Genomic DNA, 24,221 nt, shown 5'->3' with positions numbered 1-24,221 from the left:
GGTACAGTTTCAGAGGGAATGAAACCAGCTCCTCTTTGTACATCTGGTAGAATTCGGCTGTGAACCCATCTGGACCTGGACTTTTTTTGGTTGGTAGGCTATCGATAGCTGCCTCTACTTCAGCCCTTGTTATTGGTCTATTCAGGGTTTCAGCTTCCTCCTGCTTCAGTCTTCGTAGAGTACAAGTGTCTAGGAATTTATCCATTTCTTTGTGGTTTACTGGTTTATGTGCATAGAGTTGTTTGTAGTAATCTCTAATGGCGGTTTGTATTTCTGTAGGTTCAGTGGTGATATCCCCTTTATCGTTTTGCTCTTTCATCACTTTTTTTTCAGGCTTTTATTCTTTTTATTTTCTAATGACCAAAACAAAACTACATCTTCTGCAAGAACCACTTTTTCTAGCCTGTCTTGTATATCTCCTCAAACTTGACCTTGGCCTCTTGTCGGGCCTTGCGTTTAAGGGCAGGATCTCTGAAGACATCCTTATTGATGACAGTTTTGTCCAAGGGGATATTCACAGAGTACCTTGTGGGCATTAGGTGGTTCTAGTTATAAACTTTCACAAAAGACTTGATCTTTGACCTCTTGGCGATCTTCTTCTTGCCCATGGCAGCTGTCAGTTTGCGGAGATAGTAGTCAATTCCAGCCACCAGAGCATGGCTGGAGGGGCGATCTGAGGTGCCATCATCAATGCTCTTCATGATGACGGCTTTGTGTCCAGAGTAGTGTCCAGCCAGGACAAGCACCACCTTCACAGGTTTCATGAACTTGCCCATCTTGGCAGCAACCACTTGGGCCTACAGCAAAAAGGAAAGAAGAACACTTTCGCTAACCTTTCACCCTGGGGAGGAGTAGCATGCGGTATGTCTTTGATGGAGACCTATTGAAAAGCAGTGTGGTGAGTGGGAAGCATGTGGGTTTCGCAACTCTGTAGACCTACGCCAAGACCAGCCTTGCTGTCTGATAGCTATGCCATCTTGAGTTCAGGGCCCTTGTCCAGCATCCACTCAATACTTAGTGGTATAATAACGATGAGTCCTTGGAGAATAAATTTACAACCTCTCAACAAGATTGTTGAAAATTATAGCACTGTATTAGGTGGCCTGTGTTTTGCTTTTCCTCGAATTACCAATAATGTTACTTAATAATTCATCATATGCATGAAATATGAATGCATCTTTTGAATGTGTAAATTCTGTTCAACATACATTTATGCATCATGTGCCTACCGGGTTTCATGCCAGGCATAGGGACACCAACAGAAGTAACTCAGGGTTGCTGCTTGCATGAAGCTCCTATATTTTCAGGGGGATCAATAGCTTTAGACCAATTAGTATAACAATAATTAGAATAATTATAGGATATATTTAAGTGCTGTGAGAGTATAGATAGGCGATACAGTTCTGTTTGGTTGGAGAGAGAAGAAAAAATAAGCCATTCAGGGATTTTGATTATAGCCATAGAAACTAGCTCTGGCTATCATAAGCAAAGAGGGAATTAATTGGAATGAATTAATTGGGGCTCACCTGTGGGCATTAAGCTGGAGGGCCAGGCCTGGGGAATGGGCCAGAAGCAGGGGAACTTCTACGTCATGAAGCCCTACCAGTTGCATCATTGTACTCTTGCTGCTGTTTCTGTGGTCTCTGTCAAGCCAGTCTCCATCAGTCCCTCCTTTCTGTGTCATTTATTTATTCAGGGTTCAGTTTTGTGTGATGATGACTGACTGAGCCTAAGTGGGGTGCCTACCCCTGGCTGCTTCAGGACAGAGAAAGCACACATATTTGATCTCCACTTTGATATAGGACAGCCTCCTATTTGGAAATTGGACAGAACCTCCCCAAGACTCCAACACAGAATTTAATAGGGTGCTGCAGGAAGCATTGACCGGATCCTTGACAGTTGGCAACAGCAGAGCACTTGGGCAGGCAGAGTATAGAAGGAGAGATGTTTCTGGCAAAGAACAGTAGGAGCCAGAAGCACGGGCCCTGGAAGCCCTGGTGTGTCTGAAGCGATGAGAGCTCCATTGTGCCATGGGCAGTATTTGTAGCTTGTTGAGACTAGGTCAAAGAAAAGCATTTCTTCAGTTTCTAATATTCATTCTCTAGAGAAGTAGCCTAGGTGGGGATCCTAGATGGATCTACAAGCAGTTGGAACAGGTTTTTGGCCAGCTTCTGAGGCCCCTGAAGGACAGTTTACCTGACAGAGATGGCCCAGTGAGCCCCCACCAGCTGCAAGTTCCCTATTCTCTGCATTGTTCTCTTAGCCCAGGTGTAGTACCAACAGCAGAGGCAGGACGTTGCTGCCCACAGAGGATCCCTCCCTCCAGTAGGTATGGGGCAACTGCCTACTTGCCTGACATAGTTACGGGCTGAGCATGTGACTATGGCCAGGCAGCCTGTTACCTGGTCAGGTAGGGGCCACTTCTCTGACTCTGTTAACCTCACGGCTCTCTAGAGAACCTTTCTGACTCATCAACATACAAACCCTGAGGTCTGAAGTGCTGTCAGAGTGGGGCAGGGCTTACTGGGGTTGCTCTGAGCTTGAAGACCACACACACCTGGCTGGCTCTGCTCAGTTCATGAATTTCCCACCTGGAGCCTGGGACGTTCATCGCTCTTGTTCTCTGTAAAAAACTATAGTTCTATTGCTGGTCATGTTTGAGCAACTTCTCTGAACTCTTACTGTTTGGAGCTTCAGTAAGAAGCAGCAGGCAGCAGAGCTGAATCACTGACTCCTTTTCTCCCTTCCCATCTCTCTCTTTTCAGCCTGCAGATTTAGAAGCATGAGTAAGCTCTGCTTTACCCAACTCTTGCTTATTTCAAGCAGCATGCTGTTACCCTGTACCTAAAGACAGCCCCTGCCTCCCTCACAGGCAGAGATTCTATTCTCCAGCATTACTTTTTAAAAGGTGTTCAGCTAGAAAATCGCATATTATTTCCTCTGTAAAGGTTTCTCCTTGCCACCTTTGCGCAGCTACAGCTGTCACAACTGCAGTTAATATTTTGTGTGCCTGTGAATGCAAGGGCATGGTGTGGGAAGGGAGATAATCAGGCTGTCCTCTTGGGCAGCAGCCTTACAGTTCAGCTTTTATGAGCTAGATTTAAAAAATAAATAAATAGATCATATCGCTCTCTTGCTCAGAGCTCTCCAGTGGCTCTCCATGCTCATAGATGGCAGTGTACCACCTCACCAGAGCTGCAGGGCCCTGCACCATCAGGCCTCAGCCTGTTTTGCACGCTGTCTCTCGCCACTCCCCCACTCCACTCCCAGGTATTTGTTACAGTGTTCGTTATGTCCCTCGAACATGTCACGTTTGTTCCCACTCAGAGGCCTTTGCATTGGTTTTCTCAGCTAGGAATGAACTTCTCCAAGATTGTCATGGCCTTCTATTCTGTCATGCCGCTCTCAGCTTGAATGTCACCTCCTGAGAGGGACCTTCTCTGGTCACCCCCTGTGAATAAGTCCTCACCCCCACCTCTCTGGACTGCCACTCTGTTCTTCACAGCCCTTCATTACCGTCTGATATCGCATTTGCTCATTAATTTATGCTCATCTGTCCATTCCCTCCTGTGTGCCTCACTCATCGCAGGATCCCAGTCTCTGAGAACAGTCCTGTGTGCACAAGCATTCAGTACAATTTTGGTACTGATGTCAGTGCAAACAAGAGTGAAACAGCAGTGGGGACATCGACCGGGAGAGGCAAAGTGCCATAGCAAAGATTGTGTGGAGACACTGAGAGGAGAGAGGGCATCTCCAGGGATGCGGAGGTGCTGTCTGAGCTAGGTGTGCCTGTGTAGATCAGGGCTTAGCTGTTCTGCCTGGGCCAGCCTGGCTTCATTCTGGAGGAACAAAATTCATGGCCAGGCCAAGGAAGGCAGCATGCTGAGGATGCCGACAGGTAAGGACTGTTGGATGCCAGGAGCAGGTGCAGGGGAGGGGCCCACTGTCCTGCTCTTCCTGAGGAGAAATGGACATCGCTTTGGGCTTTCAATGGCACAAGCTCCCATGTGGTTAATTGTTGTTGCTTTGTGCAAATCTGGGATTCCTCCCAGCCCTCCACTAAAGGGAATTGTGCACCAGAGTGGTTCTACATTTCATTTCCGACCTTATCATCTCTGTGCCCTAGAACTTTATTAGACATTGAAGAGATGATATCGTGATTTCTTAAGATAGCCTTGCTTGGAAAATTATACCAGGTAGGATCTTATTAAACCGGGAAATGAAGCCCATTACTTTAAAACTTAGCCTCTGCCATGTATTAATTGTGCAGCCCTGGGTGACTTCATTACTCTATGCCTCATTTTTCTTGCCTTTAAAATGGGTTTAGGCCAGGTGCAATGGCTCATATCTGTAATTCCAGCACTTTAAGAGGCCAAAGCGGGAAGATTGCTTGAGCCCAGGAGTTCAAGACCAGCCTGGGTAACATAGTGAGACCCCCATCTCCCCAAAATTTAAAAAATTAGCCAGGGATGGTGTGCTTATAGTTCAAGCTACTCAGGAGGCTGAAGTGGGAGGATGGCTTACGCCCAGGAGGTCGAGGCTGCAGTGAGCCAAGATTGTGCTATTGCACTTTAGCCTGGGTGACAGAGCAAGACACGGTCTCATTCATGCATGCATACATACATACATACATACATACATACATAGTAATATGTATGTATGCATTAGATATGCATTTAATAATACATATCTATTTCACTAGGTTATTGTATAAGTTAATGGAGCACTTAAGGAATTATTTATTAATTGGTAATAAATGGTAACTGTTAGTCTTATAGAGTCGTTCCTGATTGTTTCGTGAGATGTCACTGATCCTTGTTTTGTCATGACCACGATTATACTTTTGCGCTGACCAATATCTAGGTGTTGCAAAGAGGAAGGACGCTGCAGAGAATGTGGTACTTACTGGATAAAATGTGTCAGACATACACAGAGTTAACTGTTCCTGAGCATTTCCATTGTCTCCTTCCCTGCTGTCTTGTTCTTTTCTTACTTGGGCAACATGGAGGAGAGCAGGCTCTGGTTTCCCGGGAGGCCATCTGTCCTGTGATCCCTCACACCTGAAGCCTCTGTTCCCTCATCCTCCCAGCGACAGGCACCATGTACGCAGTGCAGATGGGGTGGGGGAGCAGTCTCAACACTGCAGCCTGTGAGTGGAGATTTGGAAGGAAGCAGCATGAGCAGACACAAGACTTCAGAATGAGACCAGTTTTCCTGTGGCTTTCCCTGGTAATAAAAGGAAATGGGGGCTGTAGAGAGCCTACAGTATTTCAGCAGATGGTCTTGTAATAGAATGTTTTTTCAAAGTTTCCTTGTGAGGCATCAGTGACTCTTGGAAAATGTGTATCGTGTAATGAGGAACAAAGACGAGGCTTTGAGCATCCCTCTTCATGGTACCTTTCTGAGTTGCCTCTCCCTCCTGGCACAGGTGGTTTTGGAAAGTAAGGAAGATGACCCTAGAGAAGCAGCCTCTCTGGATTTATCTGTGCCTTCAAAGAAGCTGGGACTTGGTCCTAGGGTCAACAATGCCTGTTCATCTCTTCCCGTACCCCCTCTTCTGGGCTCTGGCCTTGGCAGGACCCATTTGATGTCAACGAAGGAAGGTCTGCATTTCTGCAGTCCCTTAATCAGCTGCATCTCCCTACTAAATTGTGCCAACCTCGTGGAATGCTGTGTACCTGTCCAAGATGGCTTATGGAAGGAAGGGAGGGCTGGGTTCTTGGTGGTAGTTTCTTCTTCAGACTCAGAAGCCCAAGCACTGCCAGGACCCCTACAGCAGGGCAAAATCACACCAAACCCTTATGGCAGCCCTATGAGGAAACTGAGGCACAGAGAAATTGCAAATAATTGTTAGAGTCAGAATTTGAACCCAAGCCTCTTAATCATCAGTGTACTGTGCTGTCTTAATGATTAGCATCTCTTCCTCCCAAAATAAACCTGTTAACATCATTCATTTTATACCTTTTTTTTTTTTTTTTTTTGAGGCAGTCTTGCTCTGTTGCTCAGGGTAGCATGCAAGGACATTATCATAGCTCACTTGTGGCTTCCATCTCCTGGGCTCAAGTGATCCTCCTGTCTCAGCCTCCTAAGTAGGTGGGACTACAGGAATGCACCACTATGCCCAGCTAATTTTTATTATTATTATTTTGAGACAGAGTTTCGCTCCCGTTACCCAGGCTGGAGTGCAATGGCACGATCTCGGCTCACCGCAGCCTCCACCTCCTGGGTTCAGGCAATTCTCCTGCCTCAGCCTCCTGAGTAGCTGGGATTACAGGCACGTGCCACCATGCTCAGCTAATTTTTTGTGTTTTTAGTAGAGACGGGGTTTCACCATGTTGACCAGGATGGTCTCGATCTCCTGACCTTGTGATCCACCCACCTCGGCCTCCCAAAGTGCTGGGATTACAGGCTTGAGCCACCATGTCTGGCCATTTTATTATTTACTCCATGTCACTGGGGATAAAGTGGTAACATAATTTAGCCTCTAGCCTCCAGGAACTTATAGTTTAGGAAGAGTACAAGCAAGTAAACAGAAAAATGAACATACAATTTATTCTTTGGACATCTCTCTGTATAAACACAAGAACATACCTATGCCAAGTTGGCATCTGGCAATAATTTGGAAATTTATGTGAGCATTTATCCACATGCTGAATACTGTATTAGCTGTGGGAATATATGTAGCTGTGTGTAGATGACATACAAGTACAAGGTACACTAATTTCATTTATCATTACAACATAAGTAGACATAGTTCTCATTTTTAGCCAGAACCTGGAGGGATCATAGTGTTTTCCTCCTTCCCTTCCCCATATGTATGATCAGTCAGTCTTCTCCTGTTGAACCCCCTCAGCCCCCAACCCAGCCTTAGTGCAGTCCTCACTGTGCTCCCCAACCTGAATTACTGCATCAGCTCTCTTACTGGTCTCCCCACCTCAGGCCTTTTTTTCTTAATATTTTGATAACTTTATTTCAATATTATTCATTTCCTTGGTAATCTTACGTATTTTTAACATTTTAATTGAGATATTCATAAACCATAAAATCGTCCATTTAAAGCACACATTTCTATGGTTTTTAGTGTATTCACTGAGTTGTGCAGCATTACCACAATTTCAGTTCAGGATGTTTTCGTCACCCAGATAGAAACCCTGCTTCCATTAATAGTCACGTCTCATCACCCCTGCCCCAGCCCCTAGTTCGTGACAAGCACTCATCTGTTTTCTATCTCTATGGGTTTACCTAATCTGGACATTTCACATCAATGGAATCACATATGATCTTTTATGTCTGTCTTCTTTCACTTAGCATAGCACTTTCAAGGTTAATTTATGTTGTAGCATGTATTAGTACTACATTCTTTTTTCTGGCTGAATGATATTCTATTGTATAGATATACCACATTTTAAAATTCTTCTGTTAGCTGATGGACATTTAGGGGCCAGGTATAGGAGAAAATGGGAACTGCCTACTATTGGACACAGAGTTTCTTTTTGGGGTGATGAAAATGTTTTAAAATGAAATAGTGGTGTTAGTTGCACAGCTTTTTGAATGTACTAAAACCCACTGCATTATAGATTTTAGAAGGGTGAGTTTTATGACATGTGAAGTATATATCAATAAAAAATCTAAAAGCACATTTTAGAAAGAACTCTGTGACATTTATTAATACCACAGATGAACATATTAAGAGGGAGGGAAGACAGGTGTAGTGAAGGAAGATGAAACACTGATACTGGAGTATAACATCCCAGAGCACCTCAGGATCAGTTGCAAGTGTGAAGATTAGCCCATATTATCTCAAAGTTATATTAGTCTTTGAGATATGCCTTTTTGTATTAAAAATATGTTATCTTATATGTATATCAAATATTTTCTGATTAAATATTTAATAACACTTTTATTATGAATATTACTTTTGGCTACCATTTATTTTGAAGAAAATTGTGGTGTACCAGTTCTTTGTTTAGTACTTTATATGTATAATCCTTTTTTTTTGAAAGAGAAAAAAAAGGAAGAAAAAGAAAGAAGAAAGAAAAAGAGAGAGAAAGAAAAGAATGAAAGAGGGAAAGAAAGAGGAAGAGAGGGAGAGAGAACAGGAGTCTTGCTCTATTGCCCAGGCTAGAATGCAGTCTAAAAATGGGTATTAAAAACCTCTTTTATGCCAATAAATGTGCTTAACAATGGAGACAGGAAGGAATAAGGGAGGAAAATAACAAACAGCCAACCAATATTTCATTTAAACCTGTGAAATGCTATGCAATTGCTGAGGAGTGATTTACTTCCAATTTTGTGGTCACTTTTAGAATAGGTATGATGTGATACTGAGAAAAATGTATGGTTTGTGGATTTGGGGTGGAGAGTTCTATAAATGTTTATTAAGTTTACTTGTTCCAGGTCTGAGTTTAAGTCCTGGATATCCTTGTTAATTTTCTGTTTCGTCTATCTGTCTAATACTGACAATGTAGTGTTAAAGTCTCCTACTATTATTATGTGGGAGTCTAAGTCTCTTTGTAAGTCATTGAAAACTTGCCTTATGTATCTGGGTGCTCCTGTATTGGGTACATATATATTTAGGATCGTTAGCTCTCCTTGTTGCATTGATCCTTTTACCATTATGTAATGTCCTTCTTTGTCTCTTTTGGTCTTTGTTGCTTTAAAGTCTATTTTATCAGAGATGAGAATTGCAACTCCTGCTTCTTTTTTTTTTTTTCTCTCCATTGGGTTGGTAAATCTTCCTCCATTCCTTTGTTTTGAGTCTTTGTGTATCCTTGCTTGTGAGGTGGGTCTGGATGCAGTATACCGATGGGTTTTGGCTTTTTATCCAATTTGCCTGTCTGTGTCTTTTGATTGGGGCATTTAGTCCATTTAAATTTGGGATTGATATTGATATATATGAGTTTGATACTGCCATTTAATGCTGGCTGGCTGTTTTGCCCATTAGTTGATGTCAATTCTTCATTATGGTGGTGCTCTTTACCTTTTGGTATGTTTTTGGAATGGCTGATACTAGTTGTTCCTTTCTGTGTGTAATGCTTCTTTCAGAAGCTCTTGTAAAGCAGACCTGATGGTGATCAAATATCTGAGTACTTGCTTGTTTGCAAAGGATTTATTTTTTCTTCACTTATGAAGCTTAGTTTGGCTGAATATGAAATTCTGGGTTGAAAGTTCTTTTCTTTAAGGATGTTGAATATTGGCCCCCACTCTCTTCCGGCTTGTAGGGTTTCTGCTGACAGATCTTCTGTGAGTCTGATAGGCTTCCCTTTGTGGGTAACCTGACCTTTTTCTCTGGCTGCCTTTAGTATTTTCTCCTTCATTTCAACCCTGGTGAATCTAACAATTATGTGCCTTGGGGTTGCTCTTCTTGAGGAATATCTTTGTGGTGTTCTCTGTATTACCTGGAGTTGAGTATTGTCCTGCCTTGCTAGGTGGGGAAAGTTTTCATGGATAATATCTTGAAGAATATTTCCCAGCTTGGATTCATTCTCTTCATCACATTCAGGTACACCTATCAAACATAGATTAGGTCTTTTCACCTAGTCCCATACTTCTTGGAGACTTTGCTCATTTTCTCTAACCTTGTCTTCTTGTTTTATTTCATTAAGTTGGTCTTCGACCTCTGATATCCTTTCTTCTGCTTGATCAATTCGACTGTTAAAACTTGTGCATACTTCACGAAGTTCTCCTATTGTGTTTTTCAGCTGTATTAATTCATTTATATTCCTCTCCAAATTGCCTATTCTCATTATCATTTTGTCAAACCTTTTTTCAAGGTTCTTAGTTTCTTTGCATTGGGTTAGAACATGTTCTTTTGGCTCACAGAAGTTTCTTATTATCCACTTTCTGAAGCCTGATTCTATCAATTCATCACACTCATTCTCCATCAGGTCTTGTTCCATTGCTGATGAGGAGCTGCAATCCCCTGTAGGAGGAGAGACATTCTGATTTCGGGTGTTTTCAGTCTTTTTTGCACTGGTTTCTTCCCATATTTGTGGATTTACCCACCTGTTGCCTTTGTAATTGCTGACTTTCCGACTGGGTCTCTGAGTGGACGTCCCACTTGTTGGTGATAAAGTTTTTTCTGTTTCTTAGTTTTCCTTCGGCAGATGCCCCTTCCCCACAGAGCTGGACCTTCTGGGGTTGCTGTGAAACTCTCAATCTTCAGCGCTTCCAATTGCTGTTTTTTTTGTGAGGGCTCTGTACTGAGAACCGCCATGCTGGGGCGCTGGCAAAACAGCCATGCCGGCCAAAAGAGTTGCGCTGGTGACCCATGGGGCTCCTCCATTGGCAATCTCCTAGTCTGTGGACAACAAAAATTCATCTGGAAGTGTGGCGTCCACTCTCTCTGCTCTTTCACTCAGAGCTACAATCCTGAGCTGCTGCTAATTGGCCATCTTAGATCTCTCTCCATGTATAATCTTATTTAACTTGACTGCAACCTCATGAAATAGAGATTGTATTAATTTATCTATTGTATGAGTTAGGAAACTGTGGCATAGAGAAGTTCTAACTTGACCACAGTCACTCAAGTAGAGAGTGACAGAGCTAGTATTCGAATTGAATTCTTTCTGAGTCTAAAGCCTGTTCCCTTAAGCCCTTACTCTTTATTATCTTTTAAAATTAGAGTGCATTATCATTAATCTAAAGTAAGGGTTGTGAGGAACACAATTTAGACCCACCATGGATCTTGCAGAGTCTTTAAGATTTCACTGTAACCATCATTTATCTTTCCATAGGCACAATCTAGTGTCTTATTACTCAAAGCAGCGTTACCCAGGCTGGACACGGTTGTGCATGCCTGTAATCCCAGCCCTTTTTTTGGAGGCCAAGGTGGTAGGATTGTTTAAGCCCAGGAGTCTGAGATCATCCCAGCAACCTAGGGAGACCCCGTCTCTCCAAAAACAAAAAAAATTTTTTTTTTTTTTTTTTTTTTTTTGAGGCGGGTTTTCGCTCTTGTTACCCAGGCTGGAGTGCAATGGCGCGATCTCGGCTCACCACAACCTCCGCCTCCTGGGTTCAGGCAATTCTCCTGCCTCAGCCTCCTGAGTAGCTGGGATTACAGGCACGCGCCACCATGCTCAGCTGATCTTTTGTATCTTTAGTAGAGACGGGGTTTCACCATGTTGACCAGGATGGTCTCGATCTCTTGACCTCGTGATCCACCCGCCTCGGCCTCCCAAAGTGCTGGGATTACAGGCTTGAGCCACCGCGCCCGGCCTAAAAATTTTTTTTAATTAGCTGGGCATGTGCCTGTGATCCCAGCTACCAGGAGACTGAGGTGGGAAGATCTCTTGAGCCTAGGAAGTTGAGGCTGCAGTGAGCTGTGATCATGCCACTAAACTTAGCTTGGGGGAAGGAGCAAGACTGTCTCAAAACAAAACCAAACAATTACTTGGGATTTTGTTGGAAATGTTTAATGTAGGCCAGGCATAATGGCTCACCCTTGTAATTCCAACACTTTGGGAGGCCTAGGTGGGAGGATCACTTGAGCCCAGGAGTTCAAGACCAGCCTTAGCAACAAAATGAGATCCCATCTCTACCAAATATAAAAATAAAAAATCAGCCAGGCATGACAGTATGTGCCTGTAGTACCAGCTACTCTGGAGGCTGAGGCAGAAGGATCATTTGAGCACAGGAGAGCAAGGCTGCAGTCAACCAAGGTCACATCACTGCACTCCAGCCTAGTGGACAGAGCAAGACTCTGTCTTTAAAAAAAGAAAAAAGGGCTGGGCACAGTGGCTCCCACCTGTAATCCCAGCACTTTGGGAGGCCAAGGCAGGTGAATCATAAGGTCAGGAGATCAAGGCCATCCTAGCCAACATGGTGAAACCCCATCTCTACTAACATTACAAAAATAATCTGGATGTGATGGCACGTGCCTATAATCCCAGCTACTTGGGAGGCTGAGGCAGGAGAATTGCTTGAACCAGGGAGGTGGAGGTTATAGTGAGCCAAGATTGCACCACTGCACTCCAGCCTGGTGACAGAGCAAGACTCTGCCTCACAAAAAAAAAAAAGAAAAAAAAAAAAGAACTGTTTAACCCATCGCTCATCCCAGATCCAAAGAACCTTGGGCCCAATTTTGATGAGTCTACACTAATCTAGAAGCTAGAATCCACCTTTTATCAAAATCCTGGGTGATTCAAATGCACTTTAAACCTTTGAGAAGCATGGTTATAATACATGTTCTTAGAGTGGTTCATTTTGATGATCCACCCATAAGTTTTATGTTGTCAAAGCACACAGCTCAGGATGGAATGACGTGGTCCCAAATGTGAGGTTGCTGACTGTGAGTCAGGAACCTGTCTTCATAGTCCTGCTCCTGTGTGATAATGTAGCAAGTCACTTAATCTGAATCCTATTTTAAAATTTGCTCAATTCTGCATTTAAGTGCATTTACCTCACAGATACCACATTAGCTGTATCACACATTTTTTAAATGTAGAACTTTCATTCTTGTAATTTTCAAATTTCTATTATTTTGTCTTATCCAAAATTATTTAAGGAGACATGTCACCACAGCTTATTTTAACTGTCCTTTTTGTTGCACTGAAATTCTTTTTTTTTTTTTTGGTGGGTGTGACCTGCTTGTTTTTAAAATGGACCATTTAACTGTAAAAGAATGTAGATACTTAATTTTGGGAGTAGAGATTCTAGATATATGTCTGTTAGATCAACCTTGTTAATTTTTTTAATCAAATCCTCTAAATCTTTTAAAACTTTTTCTCTACTGTCTCAGGGGAAGAGCCTTCAATATTACACCAATAAGCATGCTATTATATATAGATTCTTTTTGGTACATGTTCTTCATCAACTTGAGGAAACTTCCTTCTATTACTAGTTTTCTAGAAGTTTTCTCCTTGAATGGATGTCACATTTTGTCAAATGCTTTTTTTATATCTATTGAGAATGATCATACGATTGTCTTATTCTTTGTTAATGTGGTGAAGTATGTTGTTTGATTTCTGTATGTTAAGGCTTCTTTAACATACTGTATACTGCTGGCATAAACCCTAGTTGGTTATGGGTATTATCTTTTTTATGCATTGATGGAGCTGATTTGCCAATTTTTTTGTTAAGAATTTTTACATCTCTTTTCTTGAGCACTACTGGTTTGGTATCATTATAGCAGCCTCATAAAATGAGTTGGAAAGTGTTTTCTCCTCTATTGGCTGAAAGAATTTGCTTAGAAGTTGTATAATTTCTTTCTCAAATATTTGATAAAATTAATTACTGAAGCCATCTGGACTGGGAAATTCTTTGGGGTAAGACTGATGGTTTTGTAAAACAGGACAATTATGTATTTGTAAATTATCAGATATACAAGTTTGCTGTTTCTTTTACTGCATTCACCACATTGTGTATATTGTTGAGTTGGTTAGTTTAGCTTATTGGATTATGGTTTATACTTCTGAGCACATCTGGGAATTTTTTATCTATTCTTGAAGTATTCAAATATGTTTCCACTACCACTGTCCCCTCCCAAGAATTCAATTACACATATGTTAGACCACTTGATACTGAAATTGTCCCGCAGGTTCCTGAGGTAGTGTTCACTTTTTCAGCCCTTTCATCTTGAATATTATACTTTTCAGCTCTTGAAATTCCATTTGGTACCTTTCAATAGCTTTCATTTATATCATTATATTTACATTTTCTTGAAGTCCTTTGACATGCTTATGTAAGCAGTTTTAAAGTCCTCATCTGCTAATTGTATTATCTGTCATTTCCAAGTATATTTTTAAGAACAACCTTTATTTTTTTTTTTTGCTTAGGGGTCATGGGTTATTTAGTAATATGCTTATTTTCTAAACATTTGAGGATTTTCTGGGTGTCTTACAATAGTAAGGATTTTCTGGGTGTCTTACAATTTCTAATTTAATACATTTGTGATCATTGAACATACGTTGTATGATTTCATCCTTTTAAGCTTTTTAGCTCAATATGTGGTCCATTTAAGTGACTGTTCCATGTGTATTTGAGAAGCATATGTTTCCTGCTGTTCATTAGATGTAGTGTTCTATACGTGTCATTTGGGTCATGTTGGATGATAATACTGTTCAAATCTTCCGTATCCTTGTTGATTTTTTTGTCTACTTGTTCTATGAATATTTTGATAGCAGGAGATTAAAGTGTTTGACTGTGATTGTGGATTTATTTATATTCCGCTTTAGTCTCTCAGATTTGCCTTCTGTATTTAGGAGTTTCATTATAAGTACCTACACATTTAGAATTATTATTCTTAAATAATTGCTCCTTTTATGGTTATGAACTGCCCCTCTTTATATCTGGTCTTCTTTTTGTCTTGAATTCTTCTTTAATATTAATATAGCTACACCAGCTTTTTTATACTTAGCATTTGCACAATATATCTTTTTTCACAAATTTTTGTCTCTTTGTATTTAAAAGATATTTCTTATCAATAACATGTAGTTAGGCTTTGCCTTCTTGTTGGGGGAGTGTGATAGGAATAATAATGCCCCCCAAAGATGTCCACCTTCTAGTATCTGGAACCTGTTCATGTGTTCTCTCACATGGCAAAGAGGACTTTGCAGGCATGGTTAAGTTAAGAATATGTGATGGGGAGATTATCCTTTGTTATCCAGGTGGGTTCAGTGTAATCTCAACGTTCTTATAAGGGAAGAGGGAAGACAGGAGAGACAGAAGATATGATAAGGATAGCAGAGGTCAGGGTGATAGGAGGCCATAAGCCAAGGAATGGGGGTAGCCTCTAGCTGGAAGTGGAAAAGGTAAGGAAATAGATTCTTCTCTAGAGCCTCTAGAAAGGTACAGCCCTGCCAACAGCATGATTATAGTCAAACAAGACCTGTTTGAGACCTCTGACCTTTAGAATTGTAAAAGAAGACATTTATATTGCTTGAAGCCAAGTTTCTGGTAATTTCATACCATAGCAGTAGGAACTATTATAAGTGGAGGTAGTGGTTTATATTTGATGTGATTTTTGATGGACTATTTAAATCAGCCATCTTGATGTTTGATTTCTGTTTGTTCCATCTGTTCTTTGTTCCTCTTTGCTTCTTTCTTTCAGGTTTGTTTTTGGTTGGGGAGAGTGGGGATGAGTCAGTATATTTAGAATTCCATGATCTCCTCTATTGACTTTTTATTTGTGCATTTGGGTTACTTTTTTAGGGTTGCTCTAGAAATTATAATTTTTTAAAAATGGATTGCAATATATGTTCAAAAATATCCCATTACTTAAGGAATTATTTAAGAATTTTACAAAAGCATCCTACTTGTAATTTTTCTGAGCTTCTCAGATTTGTAGTCTTAGACTTAGTTGTCTTCAATCGATTCCAGAGAATTCTTGGCCATATATTTTAATTATTTTGCCCTACTTTTATGCTGGGACTCCAATTAAATGTATGCTTTAGGTATCTGATATTATTCTGTTGGTCTTGGGGGCCCTGTTCCATTTTATTTTTTCATTCTCTTGTCTCTTTGTGTTTTAATTTTGATAATTTATAATGCCTTGTTTTCAAGTTCACTGATTCTTTGTTCCATCCAGTATGCTAATAAACCCATGAATTCCTATCATATCATGCTAGAAATGGATTTCTAGTATTTCCATTTCATTCTGTTTTATAGTTTCAGGTGGTGTCAGTGAAACTGGTAGAATAAGGACCCCTAAAAATTCTCTTTCATAAAAGCAATGAAAATACTGGCAAAAGTAGTCAGAATCTATTTCTTCAGAACTCTGAAAATTGACCAAAGGCTTGTAGCAATCCAGGAGCATTTGTTCAAGAAAAAATGAAAGACTCTGAGTAAGAAAAGTGAGCTTTGTGGCATTTTAATTCATCGTGTCCCATCCATCTCTTCCCTGCAGCTCCACAGTAGCCTTGAAAACCTGTAGCTCACAGACAGTGCAGACTGCAGACCGGCAGCCTGCCAGCCACCGGAAGGGGCAGAAAAGGGTTGGACTTCCTTCAAAGCCCCAGTCCCAGAGAAATGTCATTATTTTTCCTGCTGGTGATTCCCTGGAAGAGACCCTGCTTATAAGGCTGTCTTTATATGACCTGACTCAGAATTTGCCCAGTGCCAACAGCCTTTTCCCAGAGGACATTTGTCAAAAACAAGTAGAGGCAATTGTTGAATATTATAGCTGCCTGGGGAGGTAGAGAACAATTTGGGTGAACAGTAGGGTAACTTGAAAGCTTAAAAAGAAAATCTAGGGAATGAGGTGGCCATCGTAGCCTTTGAGAAGCTTATATACCATTCCTGGGATTTTAAAAGACCAAGACTATGTATGTGGCTTTGCACAAGATTTCAAAGGGATCCACACCTAAGTACTTCACAATCAAGCTCTCAGTCAAAGAGAAGATTTTGAAATTAGCAAGAGAGAAGTGACTCATCATCTACAAGGAATCCTCTATAACATAAAAGACTTATTTCTCATTATGAACGATAGAGGCAAGATAGTTTCTGTCACTCCCTGGAAATTCTCCGTGTCTTCATACATGATATTTACCTTTTCTACTATTAGTATGTTAATCTACTATGATTAACATCTTAATCATAGTTATTTAAAGTCCCTTTGTATTCCAGTGTTTAGACCATTAATGTGTCTAGTTCCAGTAGTTTTTCTCTATAGGGAGGGTCATTATTTGTGCGTGCACGCGCGTGTGTGTGTGTGTGTGTTTGTGTATTTTTTAAGTTTTGATATAATGCTCAACATTTTGTGTAAACAAAACAAAACAGTAGACACTACACTATATATTTATGTCCAGTGAAGGATTTCTTTTTTTCTGTAAGGCCATTAGTATGGGGGCTTAGGTTTCTTGTAAGTAGCAAATTGTTAGGGTTTTTTTCCTTTCTTTTATCCAAAGTGATAATCATTTTCTTTTAAGGGTGAGATTAATCAGTTCATATCTTATATTAGTTAACAGTTATTAAGTAACAAATTACAAAATGTAGTGAATTAAACATTTATTTTCTTGTGGTCTTTGTGGCTCAGGGGTCTGGGCCTGGCTTAGCTGCGTGCCTCTGCCCTAAGTTCTTGTAGTCAAGGTGTCTGCCAGGGCTGATGTCTTATCTGAAGGCTCCACTGAGGGAGGGTCTGCTTCCAAGCTCACTCCTGTGACTGTGGGCAGGAGTGAGTTCCTTGAGGGCTGATGGATTGAGGGCCTCAGGTCCTCACTGTCTTTTGGTCAATGGCTACCCTCAGCACCTAACTATGTGACTTTGGCCTTCTGCTACCTGTCTCCTTAGTGGTAGTGGAGACAGCTCACAAAATGGAAGCTCGCTTCATCAGTGTGAACAAGGGAAAGAGTATGAGCAAGACAGAAATCACTGTCTTTTAAAACTAAATCTTGGCAGTGACATCCCATTACTCTGCCATATTCTTTTTATTAGTAGTGAGTCCCAAGTTCCAGCCCTCACTTAAGAGGAGGAAATCCCACAGGGGCATAAGGCCCAGGAGGTGGAGATCATCAGGAGCTATCCTAGATGCCCCCTTCATGTGCTTTTTGTGGTAACCAATTTATTTATACTTATTTCTATAATTCTATTAGATCTTTTCTGTTTACCATCCTCTCCCTTTCCCTTCCCTCCTCCCTCTCACTCCTCCTCACTCAACCCTCACCAGAGTCTTTCTCTCTTACCTCACCCACATCCTGTCCTCTAACCTGCCTTCTACTCTGGCTTCTGCCCTCCTTCCCCTCTTTTACCCCAACTTCTGTCTTCCTTCCCCTCTTTTACCCCCTTCTCCTCTCCTGTCCGTCCTTGATCATTTTCTGAAACAGTATATTCTGGACCATCAGTCCATCTTCCACAGTTCTTAGCTTTTACCAGACTTTTTATCTTTAGTTATTTTTTATTTTTTATTTTTAAGACAGAGTCTTACTCTGTTGCCCAGGCTGGAGTGCAGTGGTGCGATTGTAACTCAACACAGCCTCAAACTCCTGGGCACAAAAGATCCTCCTCCCAAGTAGCAGGTATGTACCACCATAGCCAGCTAACTTTTTATTTTTATTTTTTGTTGAGATGGAGTCTTGCTTTGTTGCCCAGTCTGGTCTCCAGTTCCTGGACTCAAGCCCTCCCGACTTTTTATCTTTGTCTTCCATTGCTACATTCTCGCTCAAATCTCTGTACTTCATTTTACTTTGATAATGTTTCCTTTGCTCTCCTCAGCTTAGAGTTTGTCTTATCCATTTCATTTTTTATTTTGCAGATTTTTAAATGTATCATCTTTACCTATTTGTGGGTTAGCCTATTTCAGGTTCATAATTTCTTTTTTGTAAATCAGAAGTTACTTTGTTTTATCTTTTTGAGCAACTTAAATATGCATATTTAAAATTCTTTATGATTTGGAGATTGTAATGCTGACTGGATATCTGATGATGTTAAGGAATCCGTGTTAAATTACTTTTGATGTGCAGTAGTACTACGGTTCTGTTTTGGAAAATAAAAGTCCTTATTTTTTAGAGCAGTGTATTGAAGCATATGTAGCTGAAGCGATCTGTAAGAAACTTGGGGGTGGAGAAAGTGGAGGGTAGAGATGAAAGAAGATCTCTTTAGTTTCTAATTGTTGAAGCTTGCTGATGGCTATCTGGGATTTTGTTGTATTCTTCTGTCTTCTTTAAATTTTTGCATAACAGAAATTTTTTGAATCCTTTGTCATATTGTCCTATAAAATCAATGTCATCCGGAGTGAATTGGTATTTCAGTTATTGCTTTTATTGGTAGCCTTTTTAGAAATTATATTTTGTCACATATTTGAGATTCAGTTTGCAGGTTCATTTGGAGTAGAAAGTTCAATATTTCTATCGTCATCTACACATGACCCCAGTGCGGGACCAGGTCTGATTTTGGCCTTCTGAGGCCTGTCTCTGCAGTGGTCCTAATGATATTGCAGAGCCAGGAACTGAGTCAGTAGGTATATTTGTGGTTCAGGGGCTGGATCTGTACCCTCTGGGCTTTCTAGGTTTAAGCAAACTGAAAACCCCAGCCCTCAGTGGAGGTCTTCAGACATTTTTTATATCAGCTTCTTATTTTAGGGAGATCCCTCAACTGAAGGTGGCCAGCCTGGCTTCAGGCCCCCACTTGTGTGGAGGTAGTTTATTCTGACCCTGAAGGATAAGGAGGGGTCCTGACTGCCTCTGCCTGCTCCAGACCTGGAGCCAGCAGGCCTATGCTTCAGCCCCACCCACTGCTTTGCATTTCTGTTCTGTGTTGGATACTTTAATCTTGTTTTTGAACCTGTCCATGTCTTTTTGATCATCTGTTCTGTATTTTATCTGCCAATGCTATGTGTTTAGAGTAGGGTAGAGGCACCAAAGTGTGAACTCACTGTGTCATCTTGACTGGGGAGGTCCTTGACTAAATCATGCAGATTCTCTCAATTCTCTATTCAAAGACTGTCATCTGCTAAGTACATGTTCACAATGGTGATATTTTACTTTTGTATTAGAGACAAGATTCTTAATTCCATATTTTTTTCCCCTGAAGACTTTCTCAGAAATCTCCTTAGGGAAAATAGCAACCCGTTAACCCTACAAGTGAGTCTGTCTTATGGTCTCCCTGGCACATCTCTGAAATTATTTATCTGCACACACATTTGTGTCTCCCACTGGGATCTAAGCTTCATGATAGCAGAAACTCTCTCTGGCTTTCCTGTTGTGTCCTCAGTACCTTTACGATGCTATCTGTCACATGGAGGTCTTTCATGGTGTTCTGGTAAGTGACACACTCAGACACTGAAACCACAGTTGTGTTGCATGCTGTGTGGCCTCTCATGAGTGCTAGCTAGGAAGCCACTTTGAGACTGCTGGGCAGCTGTGTGGAGTGGCGGGTGCTGCCCGATGTGCTCTTCCATACGTCACAGCCAGGTCATTGAGTACCTGCTCTGGGCCAGGCTCTGACACACAGGCGTTTGTGTCATATTCAGTTTCTACAGCCATTTTTTGTGTCACTTCCTGTCCATTGTCAGTCATTGGGATTGCATTCTAAATCTCAGAGATGAGCAGAGCTGGTGGGCAGTGCTTTGTAGTGAATGAATCAGAGGTAGTGAGCTCGCCACCCTTCTGGCTCACTTGTGACAAAGTCAAGGTGTTGGGGATATGGTGCACATAGTGGAGTTTTCATTCAAATGGGAGGCACAGCCTCATCCCTCTCTAAACAGTTCATTTCATTCTTAACTGCTCAATTGTGTTGCATTGGACATGAATAGAAAAGTAGGCCTTGATGTCCTGTTTCTTCCTGTTGTATGAACAGTCTCTAGCCTGAGGAGGTGCTGATGGTTAGGCACCTTCACCTAACACTTGAGTTCTGCCTCCCATTCCTCACGTCGACATCCTACTGGCACAGGCTCTGGAAGCTTTGGTATGAACATTCTGGTAGCCTCAGCCCAGAGGAGACATCATAGTGTGTCAGTGGGATGGTGGTGGATGTGTGGATGCACCTCCTTGTCTCTGCTGCTTTACTTGACCCTGGAGAATGGCAGGTGAAGAGCCTTATGATGGTTTTGCCTTCAGATGTCATCTTCCTGCTTGGCTGGGACTGCTGGTCAAAAAATGTCAGGTCCAGAGCCCTCAGAGACTTTCTTGTACTGGCTGCTTAATTGCATCAGACGAGCTTCTCCTCTGATGGCACCAGGGATTGGTAACAGTTAAGTGCTGGGCTGCTGAGAGGCCCAGCACAGATTAGCCGTGCTTGCATTCCTGGGACACAGCTTCAGCAGCACACTTTGAAAAGCCCTGCGAGAAATTCCTGGCATTCAGTCCCACTGTTTGTATTTAGCTTTTCTGAAGGATTGGCATTCCAGAGGCATGCCAGAAGCCTTCCTGGCATTTTTAGATCCTCTGCAGCTGCCTGGGGATCCAGGTTACTACTTCTCCCTTCTACAGGTAAAGGGAAGACAGACAAGATAGCATCTTGCTTAGGCTTCCTAGAGGCCACTCAGTGATAGAGGCCGTATTAGAACTTGACTCTCAGGGGTTAGCCAGCCACCCAGGCCCACTGGCCTGGCATGGTCCTTTCTCCTGAGTTTTTCTCCTGCTCTACACTCAGGGGCACTGCTGGGTGGTCAGCTCTTGTTACAGACTTCCCTGCTGGTGGTTCTGCAAGGTTCCATGCCAGCAGGAATAGCATTGTCAGGGAGATGGACTTTCAAAAGCATGGGTTCCTATCTTACCCTGTACTTTTGAATGATTCAAACCTATGTGCTGATACCATATTGTGGCTTAAAAGGAAAAAGCTCAGGACTTGGAAGTCGTATGAACTTAGGTTCACAGTCTAGCCTAGTCGCTGGGTAGCTTGTACTCCTGGGGGTGGTGAGGATTAAGTGCCATCAGGAGCCTAGCAGAGTGCCTGAGTACACTCAGCCCTAGCACAGGGACAGACAGCGAGCAGATGGTGTTATTCCCCTATACAGTCAAAAACGGTAGTCCTGAGCTCCCAGGCCCCTGTGACTGTGTCCACCCTGACCCTCAGTGTGAAGTTGTTCCACAGTTGGTCCGAGGAGGTAGAGGTAGGTATTGGGGCCTGGTCCTGGGAAGCCCCAGGAGACTCTGGGGACATGAGTATTCCAGTGAGGGGACTTACATTCCTGCCCTGCCATGTGCTGGTGACACCTTCTGGAGGCCTGTTGAGGTAGTGCCCATATCTGTTGGGGTTTCCTTTAACCTTCTGTATAGCTATGCATCCCTTCCAGCTTTACACATCATACCTGAGGAAGCTGGAGGTCAGGAACTTGTTCAAGGTTGCCTAGCTAGTTAAGGGTGGGCTGGGTTCAACTGCAGGTCTGCCTCAGGTCACTTGCCCTGGTGAGCTGAGCCCTCAGTCTAACTGGACCTGGAGGGAAGGACCTTGGCCCTGTGCTCCAACAGGGACTCAGCCATCCCCATCAGGCGGGTGAGGGAGCAGTGACCTTCCAGCTGACTCTGTGCCTCCCTTCCTGCAGGCATGGATCTCCGCCCATGAGGCTGTGGCATGGTGTGGTTCCAAGCATAAAGACACCAAGGCCAGCATATATGTAGCTCACGGCAGCCCACCCCGCAGCCAGGTGGGTCAATTCCCACCTGAATTGACCAAGTTTCAGTCTCCAGCATTATGAGCAGCTTCAGCGGCACACACTTTGAAAAGCCCTGCGAGACAGTTACGTAGGCCCCCAGGTGTTGTCTGGCTGTTCATATGTAATGGGGGTATCATGATGATGCCACCTGCCTTTTACAAGTGTGGTAAGGATCAAGGGAAATAACTGTAGGAGCACTGTGAACAGGACTCCCGTAATTATAAATGTTATGGTTTATCATCTGCAAAAAGGCTACCCATCTCAAAGGCTTGTTGTGAAAATTTAGCACAATATATGTGAATGATCTGGCAGATCATAAGGATTTCAACTCATTCTTGCTACTGTTCTTATTATGAATGTGAGCAGAAGTGTCATTTGCCTTCTCCCTGCAGCACCAGTCCAGCACCATTGCTGCTGGCTAATGTGGGCTTTGTTCTCTTCCAAGCAGGCCAGGGAGCTGGAGAGCAGAGAGGCAGAGCTAAGACGCCGTGACACCTTCTACAAGGAGCAGCTGGGGCGTATTGAGAAGAAGGTAAGACTGCTGCTTGGCTGCATTTCTTGGGGCCAGGTCCTAAAGGCATCTGACCAGAACACATCACCATCATTGGGGGCTGGGGCAAGAAGCCCGCAGGCCCAGTACCCATTTGCCCAAATGCCAATCACTCCTTGGACATGCCCTCCTGCATTCTGCAGCGGGCACCCAAATGGAGCCTTTCAACAAGTTGCATTCAAGAAGATAATTGGTTTTTAATTGTCTCCCCCCGCACCTTTTTTTTTTTTTTTTTTTTTTTTTATATGGCTGGCTTTACAGTAGTTCAGTTTTAGAAAAAAATTCACTTTCACCACAGGGCGATGCTGAGTCCCAGTATACCTTTTCTACTTTAGTTAAGCTGCATTTGGTAAAAATAATAATAACGTGATGTCTTGCTATACAAATACATTAAAGTTGTATTATTGATTTTCTCCTGGGAGTCGGGAAGATCAAAGTACACTCACTGCTTTTCTAAAGATAAGCCTTTGAGATAAATGAGATTTAAAGACACATCATCATGCCTTAAAAAAAAAAAAGCCTACAATGACTCTTGAAAATTCATTTGGTAACTTGCTTACTTTATTTTTTGGTTTAACTTGTGGATCATGACAGATTTTTCAAAGAAATGGCTTAAAACGTGGGAGGGGATGGTTGGGAGGTTAAAAAAGAAAATTGTTCTCCCTCCTGCCTGAGACAGCATGCCAAGCAACCTGAGCCATCAGCTATTGTAGGCAAATCTTCGCAAATCATTTGTCACGGTTTGGAGCTTTGAAATTGACAGTTTGCTTGAGGGGCCTGATTTCCACGGGGGTTTTCTCCTGTGGCATGCCACAGTGGAGCCTGGCAGAAATGTGGGTTTCTGGATTTCCAGGCAGTGTCGAAATGAGGGAGAGTCTTCCATGCTCCATGAACGCCTGCTTGTCCACCTTTGCCGGTGCTTAGGGGATGGCCGGAGTTGACGTGCCATGAACACAGAGTGCTGATGGTGACATCCCACAGTCTGAGGATCGGCAGTGCACCTCTGAACCGCTTTCTAAGTGGCCCTTAACAAGCAAATCTTTCATAGAGCAGCCTCACGCACAGGTCTGACTGTAGCTTATAATGACAAGGATTGTGATTTGAGATCCCAGAAAAGGGTAAAAAAGATTCCACCAGCCATAGCTCTAATTATCACAGTTGCCCATATGTTCATAGGCACAGGGTTTTTTAATTTTGGGGTTTTTTTTTTTGTTATTTGTGTAATTCTTTGGTCTTCTCTGTGCTCCCCATGTTTCCGTCTCTGGACTTAGCTGCTAGAGGATGGCAGGGAAAGAGTCTCACAGCATTTTTGCCTTTCTAAAATCTGTTTTCCCCTTGTCATTCTCCTCTCTCATCTCTACCCTAGTTCTCCTAGAAACCAAGTCTCTTCCTACTGAAGGAGAGGAAATTCTAGATGAGACTTCTTTCTCATCTAAGTGAAGTCCAAAGTCCTTACATATATAGGAGTGGGCTTTTTAAAAATCGAGGTTTCTTAGATGATTGTGAAGTGTTACTAAATGCTTCCAGAAGGAGGTGCAAAAGCATGATCTCCTTTCTGATTCTTAAATACAGCATTTTGCTGGTGATAATATTAAAAAAAAAAAAAAAAAAAAAAAAAAAAAAAGAGGAAAGCACCTCCAACAT

The 24,221-nt window shown here is 42.3% G+C and overlaps 1 protein-coding gene and 1 pseudogene across 11 annotated transcripts in view; one reads left to right on the top strand and one right to left on the bottom strand.

Annotated features, from left to right (window-relative positions):
- The window catches only part of CHCHD6 (coiled-coil-helix-coiled-coil-helix domain containing 6), a 243,992-nt gene that overhangs the window by 115,583 nt on the left and 104,188 nt on the right, over positions 1–24,221 (top strand). For 6 of the 11 annotated variants that reach the window (XM_078351870.1, XM_008982273.5, XM_008982270.6 and 3 more), the window contains one exon: positions 22,473–22,559. In XM_078351870.1, the coding sequence (XP_078207996.1) occupies positions 22,473–22,559 (87 nt within the window). The remainder of the gene's footprint in view (positions 1–22,472; positions 22,560–24,221) is intronic. The other 5 variants (XM_002758707.6, XM_008982272.6, XM_078351869.1 and 2 more) reach the window with 1 other exon arrangement.
- LOC118147702 (large ribosomal subunit protein eL27 pseudogene) lies at positions 372–849 on the bottom strand (annotated as a pseudogene).

This window comes from Callithrix jacchus, chromosome 15 (assembly GCF_049354715.1).
Source record: "Callithrix jacchus isolate 240 chromosome 15, calJac240_pri, whole genome shotgun sequence".
NCBI classification, from domain to species: domain Eukaryota; kingdom Metazoa; phylum Chordata; class Mammalia; order Primates; family Cebidae; genus Callithrix; species Callithrix jacchus.
This window is presented reverse-complemented; position numbering and strand designations above follow the sequence as displayed.